This window comes from Eretmochelys imbricata, chromosome 24 (genome assembly GCF_965152235.1).
Source record: "Eretmochelys imbricata isolate rEreImb1 chromosome 24, rEreImb1.hap1, whole genome shotgun sequence".
In the NCBI taxonomy this organism is placed as follows: Eukaryota; Metazoa; Chordata; order Testudines; family Cheloniidae; genus Eretmochelys; species Eretmochelys imbricata.
In genome coordinates, this window is record NC_135595.1 from 11,062,329 (window position 1) to 11,081,245 (window position 18,917).

General features: G+C 61.8%; 1 protein-coding gene across 1 annotated transcript; it reads right to left on the bottom strand.

Annotated features, from left to right (window-relative positions):
* Nucleotides 1-345: 345 nt before the first annotated feature.
* Nucleotides 346-17,059, bottom strand: NR1I3 (nuclear receptor subfamily 1 group I member 3). The gene is made up of 8 exons (XM_077841126.1): nucleotides 16,869-17,059; nucleotides 13,733-13,863; nucleotides 11,805-11,986; nucleotides 8,717-8,952; nucleotides 7,145-7,290; nucleotides 6,265-6,381; nucleotides 5,810-5,915; nucleotides 346-475 (listed from the first exon to the last, which is right to left on the bottom strand). The coding sequence occupies exons 1-8, from the start codon at nucleotides 17,057-17,059 to the stop codon at nucleotides 346-348; spliced, it is 1,239 nt and encodes a 412-aa protein (XP_077697252.1).
* Nucleotides 17,060-18,917: the final 1,858 nt, after the last annotated feature.

The following is an 18,917-nucleotide window of genomic DNA, read 5'->3' on the forward strand; positions in this document are numbered from 1 at the left end:
TCCTCAGAGCCACAGCCGACCCAGGCTCCCGGAGCTGAGAGCAGGTCGGATTCACTGAGCGGAGGGGAGAGGATCAACAAGTTTGGGCAGCAGGGTTTGGCTGCGGGGCTCAGTCGAGGAGTCCCTGAGCTGCTGGGGGGCAGCAGATGGGCCTGGAAAGTAGGGGGGTGGGCCCGGTCCAGTGGGGTCCTGGCCCCAGTGAGGCAGACCCTGTCCAGTGGAGTCCTGGCCCCAGCGAGAGGGGCCCTGGTCCAGTGAGGTTCTGGCCTCAGCGAGAGGGGCCCCGGTCCAGTGGGATCCTGGCCCCAGCCAGGGGGGCTGGCCAGCAGGTCCTGTCTCTGGGCTCTAGCTGATGATCTCGGAGAGCAGCGGTGTCATGATGGTCAGGTCCTGGATGTGCAGGATCTGCCGTGTGTTCTCCACCTTGAGCGTCCGCAGCTCGGTCAGCAGCAAGAGCAGCTTTGCATAGAGGAGCCTGGGGCAGAGGGAGCCAAGTGTCAGCCCCGCCTGCCCCAGTGGTCACTCTGCACCATGGCAAGAACAGCCCCGTCCCCCCTGCCAGGACTCTATTCCACACAGTCTGGGTAAGAGACAGGGAAAACTGAGGCACATGAGGGGGAAGGGACCTATCTATGCACAGGGTCAGGGACAGAACCCAGGAGTCCTGAGTCCCAGCCCCTTGGCTATGAACCCACTAGACCCCACTCCCCTCCAGAGCTGGAACTAGAGCCCAGGAGTCCTGTCCCAACTCCCATCCCCCCAGCCCCAACTGGCTGTTTCACAGGAGGTGCATGTGGCTGGAACACACAGGGGCGGGGGGGCTAGACTGAAAACCTTTGGGCTAAGCAGCTGCCCCTTGGGTAGGAGGTGGCTGGGTCCCACTGGGGAGAGGGGCTCCCAGGCTGAGCCCACCCCTTCCCTGGCTAGGGAGAGTGACCCCAGTGTTGTACCGCCCCCACCCGCGACAAAGGCCCTTTCGCTTCCAGCTGCCCAAAGGCAAACCAACCTCTGGCTGGCTGGGGCAGAGGGGGTGCTGGAGAGGGCTGCATATTAGTGATAAGGCCTTGTGCATACAAGTGTGAGCAGGGTCTGAATGAGCTCTCCCCTGACACCTAGTGGGGGAGGGGGAGGAACTTCAGGAGCAAACTGTATTTCCGTGAACATACCTACTCTGCCCGAGGTAGCCAGCAGACAGTTGTGTAGCTCCAAGTGATCAGCTTGGCTGGTGTTGGGTTACAAATCACCTAATGAAATGTTATCTTCATTGTATGACTAAAGGGGAGCAGAACTGTACTGAACTTGCCCCAATTGAGGGGGTCACCCTCAGCTGAAAGCAACTCGCTAAGCCAGGGCTGGAAGGCCAGAGCCCTGTGAAAGTCAGAGGGGTAGAGATAAGTGTTCCAGTCAGGAGATGTGGCCTCTTCCTAAGGGCTCTTGGTCTGGTTTAACCTGGTTCTCCCCACTGTCCTGCACTTAGGATGGAAGAATCCAATGCACCGCTACAGACTAGGGACCGAATGGCTAGGCAGCAGTTCTGCAGAGAAGGACCTAGGGGTGACAGTGGATGAGAAGCTGGATATGAGTCAACAGTATGCCCTTGTTGCCAAGAAGGCCAATGGCATTTTGGGGTGTATAAGTAGGGGCATTGCCAGCAGATCGAGAGATGTGATCATTCCCCTCTATTCGACATTGGTGAGGCCTCATGTGTCCAGTTTTGGGCCCCACACTACAAGAAGGATGTGGAGAAATTGGAGAGAGTCCAGCGAAGGGCAACAAAAATGATTAGGGGACTGGAACACATGACTTATGAGGAGAGGCTGAGGGAACTGGGATTGTTTAGTCTACGGAAGAGAAGAATGAGGGGGGATTTGATAGCTGCTTTTAACTACCTGAAAGGTGGATCCAAAGAGGATGGATCTAGACTATTCTCAGTGATAGCAGATGACAGAACAAGGAGTAATGGTCTCAAGTTGCAGTGGGGGAGGTTTAGGTTGGATATTAGGAAAAACTCTTTCACTAGGAGGGTGGTGAAACACTGGAATACGTTACCTAGGGAGGTGGTGGAATCCCCTTCCTTAGAAGTTTTTAAAGTCAGGCTTGACAAAGCCCTGGCTGGGATGATTTAGTTGGGATTGGTCCTGCTCTGGGCAGGAGGTTGGACTAGATGGCCTCCAGAGGTCCCTTCCAACTCTGTTATTCTATGATTCTATGATTCAAAACAAAGCTCAATAGGCTTCATTCAGAGCCTTTTGTTATTGTAGGTACCCAAGAAGAGCTGAAATCCCTTGTGGTGGGGCAGTGTTTCTGCCCAGCCTGCTGAGGGCTAACAAGAATTACCAAGAGACTGACCCACAGAGGTCAGAGCAGAGAGGCAGATGGCAGCAGAAGGTGGGTGGCTGGCAGAAGCAGCCAGCGAAAGTGGCAACCAGTCATCTGGTGGGGCTAGGTGGAGAGGAACGAACGGCTGGCGGGGCAGCTGGCCCGCACAAGTGCTCAGATGGTAGAGCAGCAAGCTGCACCTCTGAACCCTGGGTCCTCACTGACCAAGGACAATCGCTGTGAGTGGGGTGTGGTGAGGGAGCAGAGGGGGGCACAGTATAGGAACGTTTGGTTGTAGAACTCAAGAACATGAGGCGGAAGGGTCTGCCCCACGCATGCTGGTGTCCTGCTCAAAGTTTTATGGTTATGAATCCTGCTTGTGGCATTTTCCCAAACTAATGCTGGGTGACTTCCCTCCTCTCATTAAAAGTTTCTTTTCTACACACAGACTCTGTGCTTGGAGAGGGGAAGTATTGCCTCTCAGAGGAGCCCAGGGGTGGTATGTAATTTCCCCAGGTCACTGGGTGGGGCCTCGAACTGGTTCTGTGTTATATTGTTGAAAACGAACCCCTAGATGTTGAACCTGGCCCTGGTTGCTGCTGGCTCCACCTAGCAGAAGGGTTACACAAGTATGTGTGCTGCAGGATGTCATGTGAGCAGGTGCACACAGATGGCCATGGGAGACGTACACTTAAATGGCTGTGATGCGTGTGTCTACAGTTGTGTTAAGGCATGAGTGCAAGTATAAGTGGCTGTGCGATTTGTGTGTGTGTGATTTCTGGGTGCTGGGCATGGATGTATGTGGCTGCATCGGTGCGCAGTGTCCATGCGTGCGGTCATGTGAGCGATCACAGAGGGGTCAAAGTTCTCCCTGTCCTGGGGGAGCAACTGGGGGGGCTGACTCCCGGGAGAGAGACTCCAGAGCTGGACACGAGAACCAACCCCAGCGCTTTGGACTGGCTCAGAGCACAGAGACAGGACCTTGTGAGGGACTGCATAGGAACAAGCTCCCACAGCCTTGGGGTCGGGGGACAAGCCGGGCCTGCCCCAGCTCCCCCAGACTCAGGGCGGGGGGTGGGGGCACAAGCTGGGCCTGCCCCAGCTCCCCTAGACTCAGGGCGGTGGAGACAAGCCAGGCCTGACCCTGCTCCCCCAGACTCGGGGCGGGGGGTGGGGGCACAAGCCGGGCCTGCCCCAGCTCCCCCAGACTCAGGGCGGGGGGTGGGGGCACAAGCCGGGCCTGCCCCAGCTCCCCTAGACTCAGGGCGGTGGAGACAAGCCAGGCCTGACCCTGCTCCCCCAGACTCGGGGCGGGGGGTGGGGGCACAAGCCGGGCCTGCCCCAGCTCCCCCAGACTCAGGGCGGGGGGTGGGGGCACAAGCTGGGCCTGCCCCAGCTCCCCCAGACTCAGGGCGGGGGGTCGGGGGACAAGCCGGGCCTGCCCCAGCTCCCCCAGACTCAGGGCGGGGGGTCGGGGGACAAGCCGGGCCTGCCCCAGCTCCCCTAGACTCAGGGCGGTGGAGACAAGCCAGGCCTGACCCTGCTCCCCCAGACTCGGGGAGGGGAGACACGCTACACCTGCCCCAGCTCTCCATGCAACACAGGCCCACACAGACTGTTCCATGGTTTAGGGTCCCTTTCTCTGCTCGGTTCTGCTAAGGAAGCTCTGGTGGTCATAGTGAGCCCTGGTCACAGTCCCAGAGGGGAGTGGCAGCAGGGCCGTCCCCAGTGGGGCCTGCTGGGACCCAGGGCTTGGGCTGGGGTTGAGGACGTGGGGGATCCCCCCCAAGAGGGAAAGGTAGCGAGGCTGGACCCCTGGGGGTGCAGGCACTTGGGGAGACTGGAGCCATCGGCGATGCTGTGAACCCAGCCACCTCACAGGGACGGTTCCTACAATCCTCTCTGCCTGGATCTCCCGAGTGCTCAGCTCTGCTCCCTAGTCCCAGAGGGCACAGTGGGACCCTCTGCCCTGGCCCCGGCCATCTCTGGCTGCCTGTTGCCTCCCAGCCCGCTGAATGGGTGGGTGTCACTGCCGGGGCCAGGGTCCCTGGGGAACATGGTGCCGATGGCACAGGGGCAATCAGTCCCTAGCCCTGGGCCCCTGGCCTCGCCACACCCTGGAGCCCCCATCAGGGCTCCCATGGGCCAGTGCTCAGCTCCCTCCTCCCGCACATGTCAGTGTGACCCCTGCAGGAGCCAGCTTCCCCCAGCTCCTGGGAAAGCCTGGACGTCCAGGCAATGGGCAGAGGCCCCGAACAGCTGCGTCCCCCCGCCAGTCCCCATCTGATGGCCTTTGCCTCTGGCCTCCTTCCCTGGGCTGCTTGCTGCACCCGCTAGGCCCAGGACACATGGGGCTCACTTGATCCCACCCCACCAGTGGGGCACATGGCTGGGCCCCAGGACAGCTGGGTTCAATTCCCAACTCAGCCACGTGACCCTGCGTCAGGGCCTGACACCCCTCATCTGCCCTCCAATCTCTCAGTCCCCAGCCCTACAGGGGGAAGATCTCTCCCGGGGCTGGGTGAGGATAAAGCCCACCCATAAGTAACAGGCCCAGACACCTCAGAGATAGGCCGGGTACACACCTGAGCTCCAGGAAGGGTTCTCCCTGCCCTTTTCTGTGAGGCCACGCAGGCTGGGTCATGGTAGTGAGTGTCCCCTGCTGGGCTGCTCAGTGTCTTGGGCCCTGTTCCTGCCAGGAGCTTCCTCCTGCCCCAGCTTTGCTATTCAAGCTAGTGGGGGACCCTCACTCACCTGCCCATGTGGGGCCAGGAGGGGAAGAATGTGGGAATTTTGGTAATATTTTTATAATTCCGCTATGTGCCTCAGTGCCCAGGCATTGTGTTGCTCTGCCCTGAGTGTAAAGAGCAGGAGCCATGAGGAAGCTGCCTGGGGTGACACAGATGGATAATTAAGGGCTGGCTGGGAGCCTGGAGAGACAATGGAAACCCCAAGGACTAAAGGCTCCACACCTGCCATTTTCAGTGTGGGGGTCCCAGCGGGCAGTGGAGGCGTGAACTCAGCAGGAAGACAATGGGGGAGACAGCAGGAGGTGGCTGGGAAGAAGAACTGGGCCAGGGTCACACACAGGCACAGGGAGCAGAGCCTGGTGTTGGACGGGTGGCTCGTCTCTTCCCCTTTGCTGCTCTGGGCTACCTAAGGCCTCCCCGTTCCATGCTCCAGGGCACCAATAAACCTGCTCTGGCTGGAAGCGGCTCTTTGTGTTGCTGAGGTGCCCAGCTCCTTGAGGAAGAGGGAACAAGTCTCTGCCCAGGAGCCTGGCTACGCTGGACTGGCTGAGCAGAGCTCACAGGGTGGAGCAGGGGGCCCAGGGCTCAGTCTCGGAGGCGGAGAGGCCACATGGCCTGCCCTTGTGGAAAATCGGGGCCCCTGGGGGGTCTGGCACACTGACTGGCACTGTCAAGGACTGGTAAAAAGCCAGCATGTGGCACCAAGTCTGTGGACCCGGGACAGGGAGTCCCTTGCTCACCTGCCTTCTGGCAGCGGATGCCGTCGGTCAATGTAGCTCTTCAGTGTGAGGGCCATCTTCTCTTGCAGCTGGTCGATGGTGTGGCGCTGGGTGATGCCAGGGTGGTCTGGGAGAAGGCAGCCCTGGCATGAGCGTGCAGGCAGAGCAGGGGCCACGTACCCTGGGGTCGGGCTGCATGTATGTGGAGGGCTCAATGCAGGAAGCACAGGGGCGGGAGTTACCCTGTTGTGCAGACAGAGCAAGCCGCGGGGGCTCAGTGCCCACCCCCTGCTCACAGGGCACACTGAGTTCCACCGGTCAAATGATGGTGCCACGGATATGCCCTCATGTACCATCACACTGTCCAGTACCATGCCCATTGGGGTGGTGCAGGGTGGGAGGGCCGGGGGGGTCGGCTCAGGGCCCATGGTTGGGGGGGCTCGGGGCTCATCCTGGGGGCCGGGAGTGGGGCTTACCAGGCGAGAACAGGACGATGGCCAGCAGCAGGACGTACTCAGCCTCGTGCAGCCTCAGCTTCTTCAGGCTAATGTGGAACTTGAGCAGCGGCTCCAGGTAGATCTGCTGGAACCCAGCTGGAGACAGAGATGGGGGTGATTGGGGAGCTGCGCTAGCTGGCCCAGGGCTCCCCAGTGGGGCCAGGGCTCCGAGCTCAGCTGCCAGCATGCCACAGCCCGGGGAAGTCGGGCTGTTTGGAGCCAGGGCCTGTGCAGAGCTGGGGGGTGGCTAGGAGAGGTGCACTGCACTGCAGGACAGGACAGGGTGGGGAAGGGCCTGCTCCTTGGGGACTGCAGCCTTCCAGCCCTGGAAGCGCAGAGAGAAGCAGGCCACGGCTCTGCCACCCCTGCCCGGGAGATGGGCCCCAGGGCACCTAGCCTGGCCCTGCTCTGGGAAATCTCCTCGGCCCACCTGATCTCACCCATGTCGCAGCGGGCAGCGATCCTGTGCCCCGTATGCCCTGCGGCAGCGAGTCCCTCGGGGACAGCACGTGCAGCATTTCCACAGCGTCAGTGCTCAGCCACTCGCTGCTTGGCACTGTGCGGCATGAGGTGCAGGGTTGTAGCTGTGTCAGTCACTATTCCAGCCCCTCCTGCCAGCCCGGGGGTGAGTCCCCCATAGGGCAGGGCACAGTGCTGTGGCGGGGTGCAGGGGGAACCACGGTTCTTGTCAGGGAATTCTAGGCAGGGCAGCCCACATTCCCTTCCAGGGCTCCCCTAGCCCAGGCCGTGGGAGCCCCTGTGGGGGACACTGGGGCCCACTGGCAGGGAGCTAGAAGCAGAGAGAACCCAGGGGAGTTGGGCCAGCCCAGCCCCTGCCCCTTGCGCCAGAGGGACTCACCCAGGGCACCGTCTTGGATGGTGTAGCAGTGCTGGCCGCACTCCCAGGCCTTGGTCTCCTCGTTGAAGACTGTGTTGAACTGGATCTGGCAGATCTCCAAAGTGGCGCCTTTGAGAAGTGAGATCTGATCATCAATCCGCAAACTCCTTCCCAGAGAGAGTGAGAGAGAGCATGAGAGCAGGCCGGGAGCAGCTGCACAGAGCAGCCCAGGGCCATAGGCGCTGAGGGCGGGGGGTAGGGACCCTGTGGGGGCTGAGCTGAGGAGGTTCAGGGGGGTGGGGGTACACTGGGGCAGCAGGGGATGGGGGCCCAGGCATGTGGAAATGTAGGGCTGAGGGGGAGCAGGTGGGAGGGGGCCCAGGGACATGCCTGGGTGAATAAGGTGCAGAGCCGTGGGGCGCAGGGGGTGGGGGACCCAGGAAAGTGGCAGGGCAGGGCTGAGGGGAGTGGTGGAGCAGGGGTCGGGGAGCCTGGGGACTTGGCTGAGCAGGGAGATGGGGGAGCAGGATTTGCGGGTCCCAGGGATGTAGTAGGGCTGGGCTGAGTGGGATACAGGGCAATAGGGGAGTGGGGAATGGCCCAAGAATGAAGCAGGGCTGGGGGGGGGAGGTTAAGGGGGTGGGGTAGCAGGGACTGGGGACCTCAGGGATGAGGCAGGGCAGAGCTCGGGGGTGGGACCAGGGATGCAGCAGAGCGGGCTGAGTGGGTTGTGGGGCGGGGAGTTGGGATGCAGCAGGGCAGGGCTCAGGGTGGGAGGAACAGGAATGTGGCAGGGTGGGGCTGAGGTGCAGTGGGGGAGCAGGGATGTGGCAGGGAGGGGTGCAGGGGGGAGTAGGGATGCGGCAGGGCGTTGGGGTGGGGGAAACAGATTTGGCAGGGCAGGTCTGAAGGGGTGAGGATGCGGAGTAGGGATGCAGCAGGGTAGGGCTGAGGGGATGGGGGAGCAGGGATGTTGCAGGGTGGGGCTGAAGGGTGCAGGGGGGGATTAGGGATGCGGCAGGGTGGGGCTGAGGGGGAGCAGGTGGGAGGGGGCCCAGGGACATGGCCTGGGTGAATAAGGTGCAGAGCAGTGGGGGGAAGGGGACCCAGGAATGTGGCAGGGCAGGGCTGAGGGGGTTGCGAGGCGGGGAGTTGGGATGCAGCAGGGCAGGGGTCGGGGTGGGAGGAACAGGAATGTGGCAGGGTGGGGCTGAGGGGCAGTGGGGGAGCAGGGATGTGGCAGGGAGGGGTGCAGGAGGCATTGTGGTGGGGGGAACAGGGAGTCAGCAGGGTGGGGCCAAGGGGGGTGGGGGAGCAGGGATGCGGCAGGGCGGGGCTGAAGGGTGCAGGGGGGGGATTAGGGAGGCAGCAGGGTGGGGCTGGGGAGCAGGGATGCGGCAGGGCGGGGCTGAGGGAGATGCAGGGGGTAGGAGCGGGGTAAAGCAGATGCTAGCCGTGCTGAGCTGGGCCTGTCAGACTCTCAGGGTCTCAGTTCCTGTTTCCCACTCCCCCTCCAGCCAGGCAGTTTGAGCCGCCTGCCCCCAGCTGCCCCCCTCCCCGCTCCTCGGGGTGCGGGAGCCCAGCCGTGCTGACCTGAAGGCTGGGATCTCCTTGGCGAATTTAATCGCTTGCTGGATGAGGACGGTACTGAGGTCGGCGAAGTGGGGCAGCATGGAGAAGCTGTCAGGCAGCATGTCCTCCGGCAGGCTCTGCAAGGGGGCCAGGGGGCCGCCCTCCTCAGGCTGGAAGACCCCCTGCAGGACCTGGGGAACCCTGGGCTCCTGGGTGCTCTGAGGGCTCAGGCTGTGGATGTACAATCGCACCGGGGGCTGGGGAGACAGAAGCCCCAGTCAGCGCCTTAGTGCTGCTGCTGTCAGTGGAACTGGCCCTGTGGAGAGGTGGCTGACTCTGGGGTGTGGCGAGCCCCCTGGTGCATTGCCCTGTGATACAGCTGAGCCTTGGACTGCTGGGTGCACCTGCTCCAATTCCCATGGCCCGCTGGGGTGCAGCCCTGCAGACGCCATGGTTTACGAACCCCAGCGCCGCTTCCACACCGTGGCTGCGGGTCCTCTGCCGAGGCCAATCTCGGGGAGAAGCTGGGACCTGGGGGTCAGAACTTCGTGCACAGGATCCGCAAGTACAGACGCTGCAGCTGCAGTTGGGCCTGAGTGAGGAGGGTGCAGACGCGTGGCTGCTCTGGCCGGCTCGGGAGCTCTGCTGGGATCAGCCCAGGTGGTGTCTCTGTTCACCTTCCCTGAATGCCCCTTCCCACAGGAATTGCAGGTGGGCTCTGCCCAGGGCAGCCTGAGCCCACCCCTGGCTAGGATGGAGGAGGGGATGTGGACAGGAGGGAGGAACAGGTGGGGGTGAGAGGCAGGAGGGAGGGGGGACAGAGGGGATAGAGAGGCAGCTGGGAGGGGCAGGAGGAAGGGGGGGTGGGGCTGGAGGGAGAGGTGGGGATGGGAGGCAGGGGGCAGAGTGGAGGGAGAGGCGGCTGGGAGGGGCAGAAAGAGCAGAGGGGTGGGGGTGGGGCTGGAGGGAGAGGGGGTGGGAGGGGCAGGGCAGAGGGGACGGAAGGGTGGGGCTGGAGGGAGAGGCGGCTGGGAGGGGCAGAGGGGACAGAGGGATGGGGGTGAGGGGTAGGAGGGAGGGGTGGGGCAGAGGGGTGTGACGAAGCGGAACTGTTCTTAATGTTTCCTCTGAATAGTGTGGGGGTGCCTCAGTTTCCCCTAGGCAGTTCTTAAGTACCTAGGTGGTGGGATAAGGGTGTATGATCATTGCAGAGCCCTAAAGGGCAGGTGTGTGCAGGGGTCTGGACACAGACAGTGGCCGACACCCTGTTTCCTGGCAACTGATGGCCTGGGCGCTTCCCCCCTGCCAGGTGAGAGCTAAAGGGTTGGAGAACAAAGGAACCAGGTGACCTCCTGGCCCGGGAAAGGGACAAAGCCCAGAGGAGGGGGGGCCGGAGAGAGTTTCAGTTTGAGGCTGGCTGGGACATGGAGTGAAGTGCAGACGTGGTTGTCTGGCTCACTGCCCCCCAAAATGGACCCGGCTGAGGGGTCCTGTTCTCTGCACCTACAAGCTCTGTTTTAGACTGTGTTCCTGTCGTTTAATAAACCTTCTGTTTTACTGGATGGCTGAGAGTCACGTCTGACTGCGAAGTTGGGGTGCAGGACCCTCTGGCTTCCCCAGGAGCCTGCCTGGGCGGACTTGCTGTGGGAAGCGCAGGGAGTGGCAGAGGATGCTGAATGCTGCGAGGTCAGACCCAGGAAGGTGGAAACTGTGTGAGCTGTGTGTCCTGCAGACAGTCTGCTCACAGAGAGGAGACTTCCCCAGAGTCCTGCCTGGCTTCGTAGGGAGCAGTTCCAGAGCATCGCCCCGGGACTCCATGACAAGGGGTGGGGGTGGGGGTTGAGGGAGACGGGGGTGGGGGGCAGGAGGGACCGAGGGGTGGGGGTGGAGGGTGACAGGGGTGGGGGCAGGAGGGACCTGGGGGTAGGAGGGAGGGAGGGCAGGGGGTTGGGGGGACCGAGGGGTGGGGGGCAGGAGGGGGGGTAGGAGGGGGATGGGGGCAGGAGGGAGGGGGTGCAGAGGTGTGGGGAAGGGGGGCAGGAGGGCACCCTGAGTGGAGAACAGACTCCAACCCTGGCAGATGTGAAAGTTGCCCCATGCCAGCACGTGGCCCGGTAACCAGCCCGATCCAATCAGGGAGCAGGAATCCCAGCATGTGACTCAGGTAGCCAATGGCAGCTGGGCTCAACCGTGGGGCGTGAGGCTGCCGCAGCAGCTGTTTTGCTTCCAGCCCCAGCGAAGGGGGAAGGCTCTGAGCAGCCCCCGCCGCCCCAGGCCCTGCTGGCCGGGCCGAGAGCGCGGTCGAGCTGGATCAGTGTGCCCGGGGCTGGTTCCCGCCGGGGGTGGCTTTCGGGGCAGTGGCTGCCCCATTGCTTGTGGGGTGAGCTGGGTTGGTGTATGGGGGGGCTGGTTCCCACAGGGGGGTGGCTCTCGGGGCAGTGGCTGCCCCACTGCTTGCGGGGGGAGCTGGGTTGGTGTATGGGGGGGCTGGTTCCTGCGGGGGGGTGGCTTTCGAGGCAGTGGCTGCCCCATTGCTTGCGGGGGGAGCTGGGTTGGTGTATGGGGGGGCTGGTTCCCACAGGGGGGTGGCTCTCGGGGCAGTGGCTGCCCCATTGCTTGCGGGGGGAGCTGGGTTGGTGTATGGGGGGGCTGCTTCCCACAGGGGGGTGGCTTTCGGGGCAGTGGCTGCCCCATTGCTTGCGGGGGTGAGCTGGGTTGGTGTATGGGGGGGCTGGTTCCCGCCGGGGGTGGCTTTCGGGGCAGTGGCTGCCCCATTGCTTGCGGGGGGAGCTGGGTTGGTGTATGGGGGGGCTGGTTCCCACAGGGGGGTGGCTCTCGGGGCAGTGGCTGCCCCATTGCTTGCGGGGGGAGCTGGGTTGGTGTATGGGGGGGCTGGTTCCCACAGGGGGGTGGCTCTCGGGGCAGTGGCTGCCCCATTGCTTGCGGGGGGAGCTGGGTTGGTGTATGGGGGGGCTGCTTCCCACAGGGGGGTGGCTCTCGGGGCAGTTGCTGCCCCATTGCTTGCGGGGGGAGCTGGGTTGGTGTATGGGGGGCTGGTTCCAGCGGGGGTGTGGCTGCCCTGGTGCTACGGGGGGGCTGGGGCTCTTACCCGGCAATGCATGAACTGGGAGAAGCCGGAGTCGAAGTGCTTCTTGTGGGCCTCGATGAGGATGCTGATGAGCTGCTCCTGCTCCTCTGTCAGCTCCGCTGGCTCCCCCGCCAGCTCCCGCTCCTGCTGCTTCTGCTTCCGCAGGACCCGGCGCATCTGCAGAGCCTCCTCTGACATGATCACTGCCAGGCCACGGGGCAGGGGTGAGGGGCTTGCCCCAGCAACGACTCCCCAGGCCCACGCTGACAGATGCCTCCCAGCTTCGTCTCCCTCAGCCCCGCCCGAGAGCCTGGGGAGCTCAGCATGGCGCTGCCCCAGCCATGGGTTCCATGGCCCTCCTGGCAAACCAGCTGGAGGGAGCGGGGCCTAGTGGGAGAGTAGGGACTGGGAGCCAGGGCTCCTGCGTTCTGATCCCAGCTCTGGGCTGGGGAGAGTGGTGGAGGAGCAGGGCTGAGTCAGGACTCCTGGGTTCATCCTAGAGCTAGGAAGAAACCCCAGCCAGAAAAGGGCAGGAGTCTAGTGGGTAAAAAGAGAGGCTGAAACTAGGCTGCAAGGGTTCTCTTCCTGGCTGTGGGACGGAGAGGGGTCTAGTGGGCAGAGCAGGTGCCTGGGATTCCAGACTCCTGGGTTCCAGCTCTCAAGGGGGCTCACCAGTGCCCTTGGGCGAGTCTGCCTGCTCCACGGCAGCATGATGGAGTGCTGTGAGTCCTGGAGGAAGGGGTATGGCCTTGTGGCCCTATAAGCCTGGGTGCTCCTGGCATTTGCCAGGGACATGGCAGCGTGTGTTAGCTGGACACTCAGCAGTGATGGGAGTAAAGACAGGAGAGTCACTTCCACCAGGAGAGCCTCCCCCCCACCCCCAGTGTTATGGGACAGTTCTCCAGGGGGCCAATGCAGCCCCCCCAGACAGGGTTGCTTTTAACGCATCAGGGGCACCAGCCACCCTTCTCTGAGCTGGGGCTGCACCGGCAGAGGGTGGGGGGACTCGGGGCCGGGCAGGCAGACTCTCCAGAGCCAGTACTGGAGTCAGATAGCAGATACATGCTGCAAATCAGAGACCTTGGCTGCTCCACAGGGGAAGCACAAAGCAGCCCAGTGAGCTGTCCACACAACCCCTAGTCCCCCAAGTGAGCTATCCATGCAGCCCCCAGCCCCCCCCAGCGAGCTATCCACGCAGCACCCAGCAAGCTATCCAAGCAGATTCCCCAGCCCCCCCCCCAGCGAGCTATCCAAGCAGATCCCCCAGCCCCCCCAGCGAACTGTCTGCCCAGCCAACTATGCATTCAGGACCCAGCCTCCCCGTGAGCTATCCCCACAGCCCCCCAACAACCTATCTGCCCAGTCCCCGCAGTGAGTTATCTGCCCAGCACCCAGTGATGCAGGGGCTACTCCTCTGGGTGACGCTCCAAGGCCCCTGCGTGCCTTGACACTGCTGATGGCTTGATCCTCTTCTCCCTCCCTGCCAGCTGCTCGATGGGGATGGGGACAGAGCAGATGCAGCAGAGAGTGGCTGGGTGGCTCTGCTGTCACCAGCAGGGGTGTTGCTGGGGGGCAACAAGGGGTGAGTACTAGGCAACAGTGACCTGGAACATATCGCATGGCACCAGCCCATCGCCTTGCCAGCCGGGACCCCCCGCATGGGACCAGCCCAGCACCCTGCTAGCCAACCCCCCGCATGGCTGTGCTGTGCTGGGATTCCCACATAGCATCAGCCCTGCACTCCTCTAGCCTGGCATCCCCCCGCTGGGGCATTCGTTAACGGAAGGTGCCTGAGCCCAGAGGGGAGCACCCCCAGGCTGACAAGGCTGCAGCACAGATACTCCCTGAGTGCCAATGTCCTGGGGAAAGTGGCCCTTGCACTTCCCCTGCCAACCTCCCCAGGACCAGACACCAGCTGCAGGAGGGCAGGGAGCCGAGCCCCGACTTACTGTCCTTCCTCATGCCAACGGCCAGGCACTTCTGGAGGCGGCAGGCTTGGCACTGCCGGCGCTTGGCTTTGGTGATGGTGCAGTTGTGGGTGAAGGGGCAGGTGAAGCAGACGCCCTTGCTGATGGACCGCCTGTAAAAGAGGGGAGGGCTTGGGGGACAGGAGAGACTCCCCCTGCCCTGGGAGAGGGTCAGGGAGCCCTCCCTGCCCCTCACAGTGAGAACCCCAAGTGGGCATCCCGTTGGACCTGGCACCGCAAGGCTCAGAGCAACTCAGGCAGGCAGCCCCGGCACTCCTCAGCGACCCGCCGTCCCCTCCCAGCCTTCTGCTGGCTTCATCCCCAGCCTGCTCCATGCAGCACTGCATCCCTGCCGGGTACAGCACAGCCTGCTGCTCCTGCTCCCCTCCCATCCAGGCACTCAGATGCCCAAACCAACGTGCAGCATCCTTGCTAGGAGCAGGGGCTTCTGGGTCATTTCCAGCTGCAAGGCACTGCTTTGTGGGATAGAGCTGGGGGAGCCGGCTCCTAGCTTCCTCTCCACCAAACCGTCCCAGCTACGCTTTCCCTGACGCAGGGTCGCCATGTCTGTGTGTCTGGGCAGGGGGGCGGGGGGTGCTGGCACAGGTATTGAGCAACACAGACATGTAACATGCCAACGCGTCGGGGTGTGCCAGCTCTCTGCTCCCCCGAGATCTGCCCCCTATGCAGATGGGTAGGCCCACACTTCCTATGCTTGCTCTGACACTCACAGATGGTTATTCCAGCACACACAAACAGACAGATGGCTATGCCAGCGTGTGCACACACACAGAATGGTAAATGGTGCTGCAAGAAGCCATGGGGAAGAGGCTTTGGGCCCTGCCCGCAGTAGTCATCTCAGGCATTGGTTGTCCCGGTCAGTTGCAATGCCCGGAACAAGCCCATCTGGATCAACCAGGGAGTCTAGAACTGTTTCTTCCCTGAGTGGAGGAGAAGGCACAAGCATTAAAGCTGCCCCAAAGTCCTGAAACCTCAACACCTTTCCCTGAGAATAAGCCTCACAATGAAAGAGAGTCACTCTGGGGCAGGGGGATGGGAGACCTCAAAGGAACATGCAGCATGCCGCAGGAAGTGGTGCATGTGGCTCAGCGTGGCACTGGGGCACGGTGCTGCAGGGAGCAGAAGGGGCACTCGCCCTGCACAGCCAGCGATGACCCCAGTGCCCCAGACTGGCACTAGGGGGCACTGGGCCGCAGGGATCGGGGGGTGGAGGCACAGTAGGGAGTGCTGTATGGGTGTCAGGTCGCCGGCAGTACTGTGCAGTGGGTAGTTACCCTGGTTAGCCATGCAGGGATGCTGCTGCCCATCAGGGCTGGCATGTGGCTCGGGCTGGCACGTGTCTCAGGCTGGCAGCTGCAGGAGGCAGCAGGTGAGGCCCAGTTCAGTCAGCACATCCCATTACATGACCGGAATCTGCACAGTGGCCTAGAGCAGGGACCTTGTTGAGTGCTGCCGAAACGCAGCCTGGCTGGAGCCAGAGCTGACCTGGGTGAATCTGGGGGGCTGGGCAAGTGGACAAGGGCCTGGGATCCAAGCTGAGCCAGTGCCAGCTGAGCCCTGCAGGGGGGGACAGGCCTGGACAGTCATGCCCAGCAGAGTGTCCCAGCCGCACCCTGCGTCACTGGCACAGCTGTACTTGCCTGGGCATCAGCTGAGATAAACCTGGGGTCAGCAGCAGCAAACACTCGGGGAGACGAGCACATGGCCGGCTGTGAGCCACAGGACAACACAGCCACAGGGCAGCTGCCATGAGGGCCGGACACAACAGACACTGAGCCAGGGCATTGCCTGTGTGCACACAAACACATACCGCACCCTCCCCCAACGCACAGACATGCTATGCACACATGCCCACCCCAATGCATACGCATACCTGGGTACACACCCACATATATATCCCAATGTGCACTCCTGATATACACACGCCAGTGCATAACACACTCCTGCACACCCCAATATACAGACACATCCCAATACACACTCATATACCCCCCGCACAGACACACCCACATAAACATCCCAGTGCACACCCCAAATATGCACATCAACACACACACACACCCATACACATCCACAACATACACATCCCTTAGAGAAACACCAGTTTACACATACACCTTGTACACTACACCCCCTCACAGCTGAGGGTAACTGCACCTGTATTCCTGCTCTGTGGTCTCTTGAGGGCCCCTTCTTGAGGCTTCCAGCTCCCAGCCATCACCTCACTTGGGCCAAGACCCACATCTCGCTCCCTCCTGAGCAGCACTTTAAGGCTGCACAGCCCCCTGCTTTACACTATGACATCCCCAGCAAGGCCAGCACCTGCATCACGCCTTCTCGCCAAAGACAGTGCCTGGGCTGTTACCAGGGACCCCCCAGCCCTTCCCCAGCAGAGCACATGTATTTGAAGGACAAAAGCATCCCAGAGGAAGGGTAACGGTGAGAAAGCTGTGCACATGCACTAACCAGACAGGCCCGGCCCCGCCGCCTTTCCAACCTTTCAGCAAGTTCAGACCTGAATCTGTTCAAACTCAGCCTTTGTAACGCACCCTCTTCCTTTGTCCTCTGTGACTGCCCTGCCCTAAAGCAGTCTCTGCAAACCACCCCAGGGTGGTACCTCTCCAGAGCTGTTTACAATCACCAGGGCTGTAGGAATCACCTCCCCCGTTGCTGTTTTTAGGTCCTGGCAGAGCTGTGGTAACCCTCTCCCATGGAGCTGCTCCAATCCCAGGTCACAAAGATACAGCAACCATTCATAAACTGGATACAGCACGGTCCCCTGAGATGCTGCATGCGGTCGCAATATCAGTCAAACCCCTACAAACACGCACATCTCACTGCACACCTCCTCACATACAAGCACATAAGAAAACCATTACACACTACACATACCCTATGCACACATGTATACACACCACTGCACCCCCACACCCTAACCCTCCCTGTTCTGAGGGGTGTTGGGTGTGACCCAGGGCAGAGCCCTGCCTGCGCAGTGCCAATAGGGGGCAGTGTTTACCCTCTCCAGCCCCATGGGGTGGAAAGACTCAGGCCCAGGGAGTTGGAGTTGGCAGGGCGATGGCACCAGGGGGGCCCTCACCTGAAGAAGCCCTTGCAGCCCTCGCAGGTCATGACATGGAAGTGGTAGCCGGTGGCTCGGTCGCCGCACACGGCGCAGATTTTCTCCTCTCCCTCTGGCTCCCTGTCCTCGCTGCTCCCAGCCCCAAGGCTCAGCATGCTGGGGCTGCTGCTGCTGCTGCTGCTGCTCTCCCTATCAGAGGGGCTGAGCATGGTGGGGAAGCTGCTGTGGGGAGAGGAGAGTCAGCGACAGGCCTAGGCTCCAGCAGACCCCACATGACCCAGGTCAGACCATGCCATGTGGTCCTTCCATAGAGGCCAGTCCAGCCTGCTCTCCTGGCCCTCCCCCAGGAGACGGCTCCCCATCCTTGGGGCCCCATTCCTCCTCCACCCTCCCTTCCCCAGGGACAGGCCCCCCATGGATCCCAGTCACAGAGCCCCCCCCTCCCCTTTGTTTATGCTCCTGCAGGCATTGTGCAGTCACATGACAACTTAGCTGTTGCTGTCGGTTGTACGTGGCAGGTGCCCAGATACTGCGGCGGTGGGTGGTGGGATAACTCCTGATTCATGCAGACACACACACACAGATGCTGTATCTCTCAAAGCCTGGTCAAGTGGGTTTGGGGAGAGCCCGTATCAAGTTCTATTAGGACCGTGCCCAGCCTTCACCAGGGTTCCTGGGAGCTGGGCCACGGAGCCCATCCCCCAATCTCCAAAGAGCCTTAGGGGGAGCTTTTCTCTGGGCCGCTGGGCCAGGAGTAACCAGAACTGTGCTAACGCCAGCGAGGGAGGCAGCAGATGGCAGCGGTCAGATGGCCCCACTGCCTGTCACCTACCCATGGGGGATCTTCTACCAAGTGAACCGGGCCTCTTGGGGGCCATCTCGCGCCACGGGGGCTACGGAACAGGCAGGACCTGCCAGCAGGGGGCAGCACTCTCAGCTACAGCATTTCTCTGCCCCCAGTTACCCTCTGGCAGCCGCACCGGCCCCACATTCTGCCTCCACCTCTGCAGTGCAGCCCCAGTGCACAGTGTGTTTGTGCCTCTGGAACGCTGCTGCCAATGCATGAACATGGCTAGCGGCCAGCTCCCCCTTCCACAGCTGAGCACGCTCTGCAGGGAATCCATCTTTTATCCCCCAACTACCCCCATACACCCCTCTGGCTATCCCCATACCCCCTTCTATCCCCAGACACCCCTCTGGCTATCCCCAGACACTCCCTTCTATCCCCAGATACCCTCATCTATCCCCATACACCACTCTGGCTATCCCTATACTCCCCCTTCTATCCCCATACACCCCTCTGGCTATCCCCATACCCCCCTTCTATCCCCATACACTCCTCTGGCTATCCCCAGACACTCCCTTCTACACCCAGACACCCTCATCTATCCCCATACACCCCTCTGGCTATCCCCAGATACCCTCATCTATCCCCATACACCCCTCTGGCTATCCCCATACACCCCCATCTACCCCCATACACCCCTCTGCCTATCCCCATACAACCCCATCTATCCCCATACACCCATCTATCTATCCCCATACACCCCTCTGGCTATCCCCATACCCTCCCTTCTATCCCCATACACCCCTCTGGCTATCCCCATACACCCATCTATCTATCCCCATACACCCCTCTGGCTATCCCCATACACCCCCATCTACCCTCATACACCCCTCTGCCTATCCCCATACAACCCCATCTATCCCCATACACCCATCTATTTATCCCCATACACGCCTCTGGCTATCCCCATACCCTCCCTTCTATCCCCATACACCCCTCTGGCTATCCCCATACACCCATCTATCAATCCCCATACACCCCTCTGGCTATCCCCATACACCCCCTTCTGTCCCCATACCCACCCATCTATCCCCCCCCGCCACACACACACCCGTCTGTCCCCATACACCCCCTTCTGTCCCCATACTCACCCATCTATCTCCCCCCGCCACACACACACCCTTCTGTCCCCATACACCCCTCTATCTACCTAGTGATCTAGCTCTCTCAGTACATAGCTGGTCCTGCTCACTGCTATATCCAAGTCCCATCACAATGGT

Excerpts from the sequence above, each read along its gene's own strand:
- NR1I3 (XM_077841126.1), bottom strand. The coding sequence starts at position 17,059 with ATGCTCAGCCCCTCTGATAGGGAGAGCAGCAGCAGCAGCAGCAGCAGC. Across the intron at positions 7,291-8,716 it reads AAGGAGATCCCAGCCTTCAG|GAGTTTGCGGATTGATGATC; the intron begins GTCAGCACGGCT and ends CTCTCTGGGAAG. Across the intron at positions 476-5,809 it reads CATCCGCTGCCAGAAGGCAG|GCTCCTCTATGCAAAGCTGC; the intron begins GTGAGCAAGGGA and ends CCTCTGCCCCAG.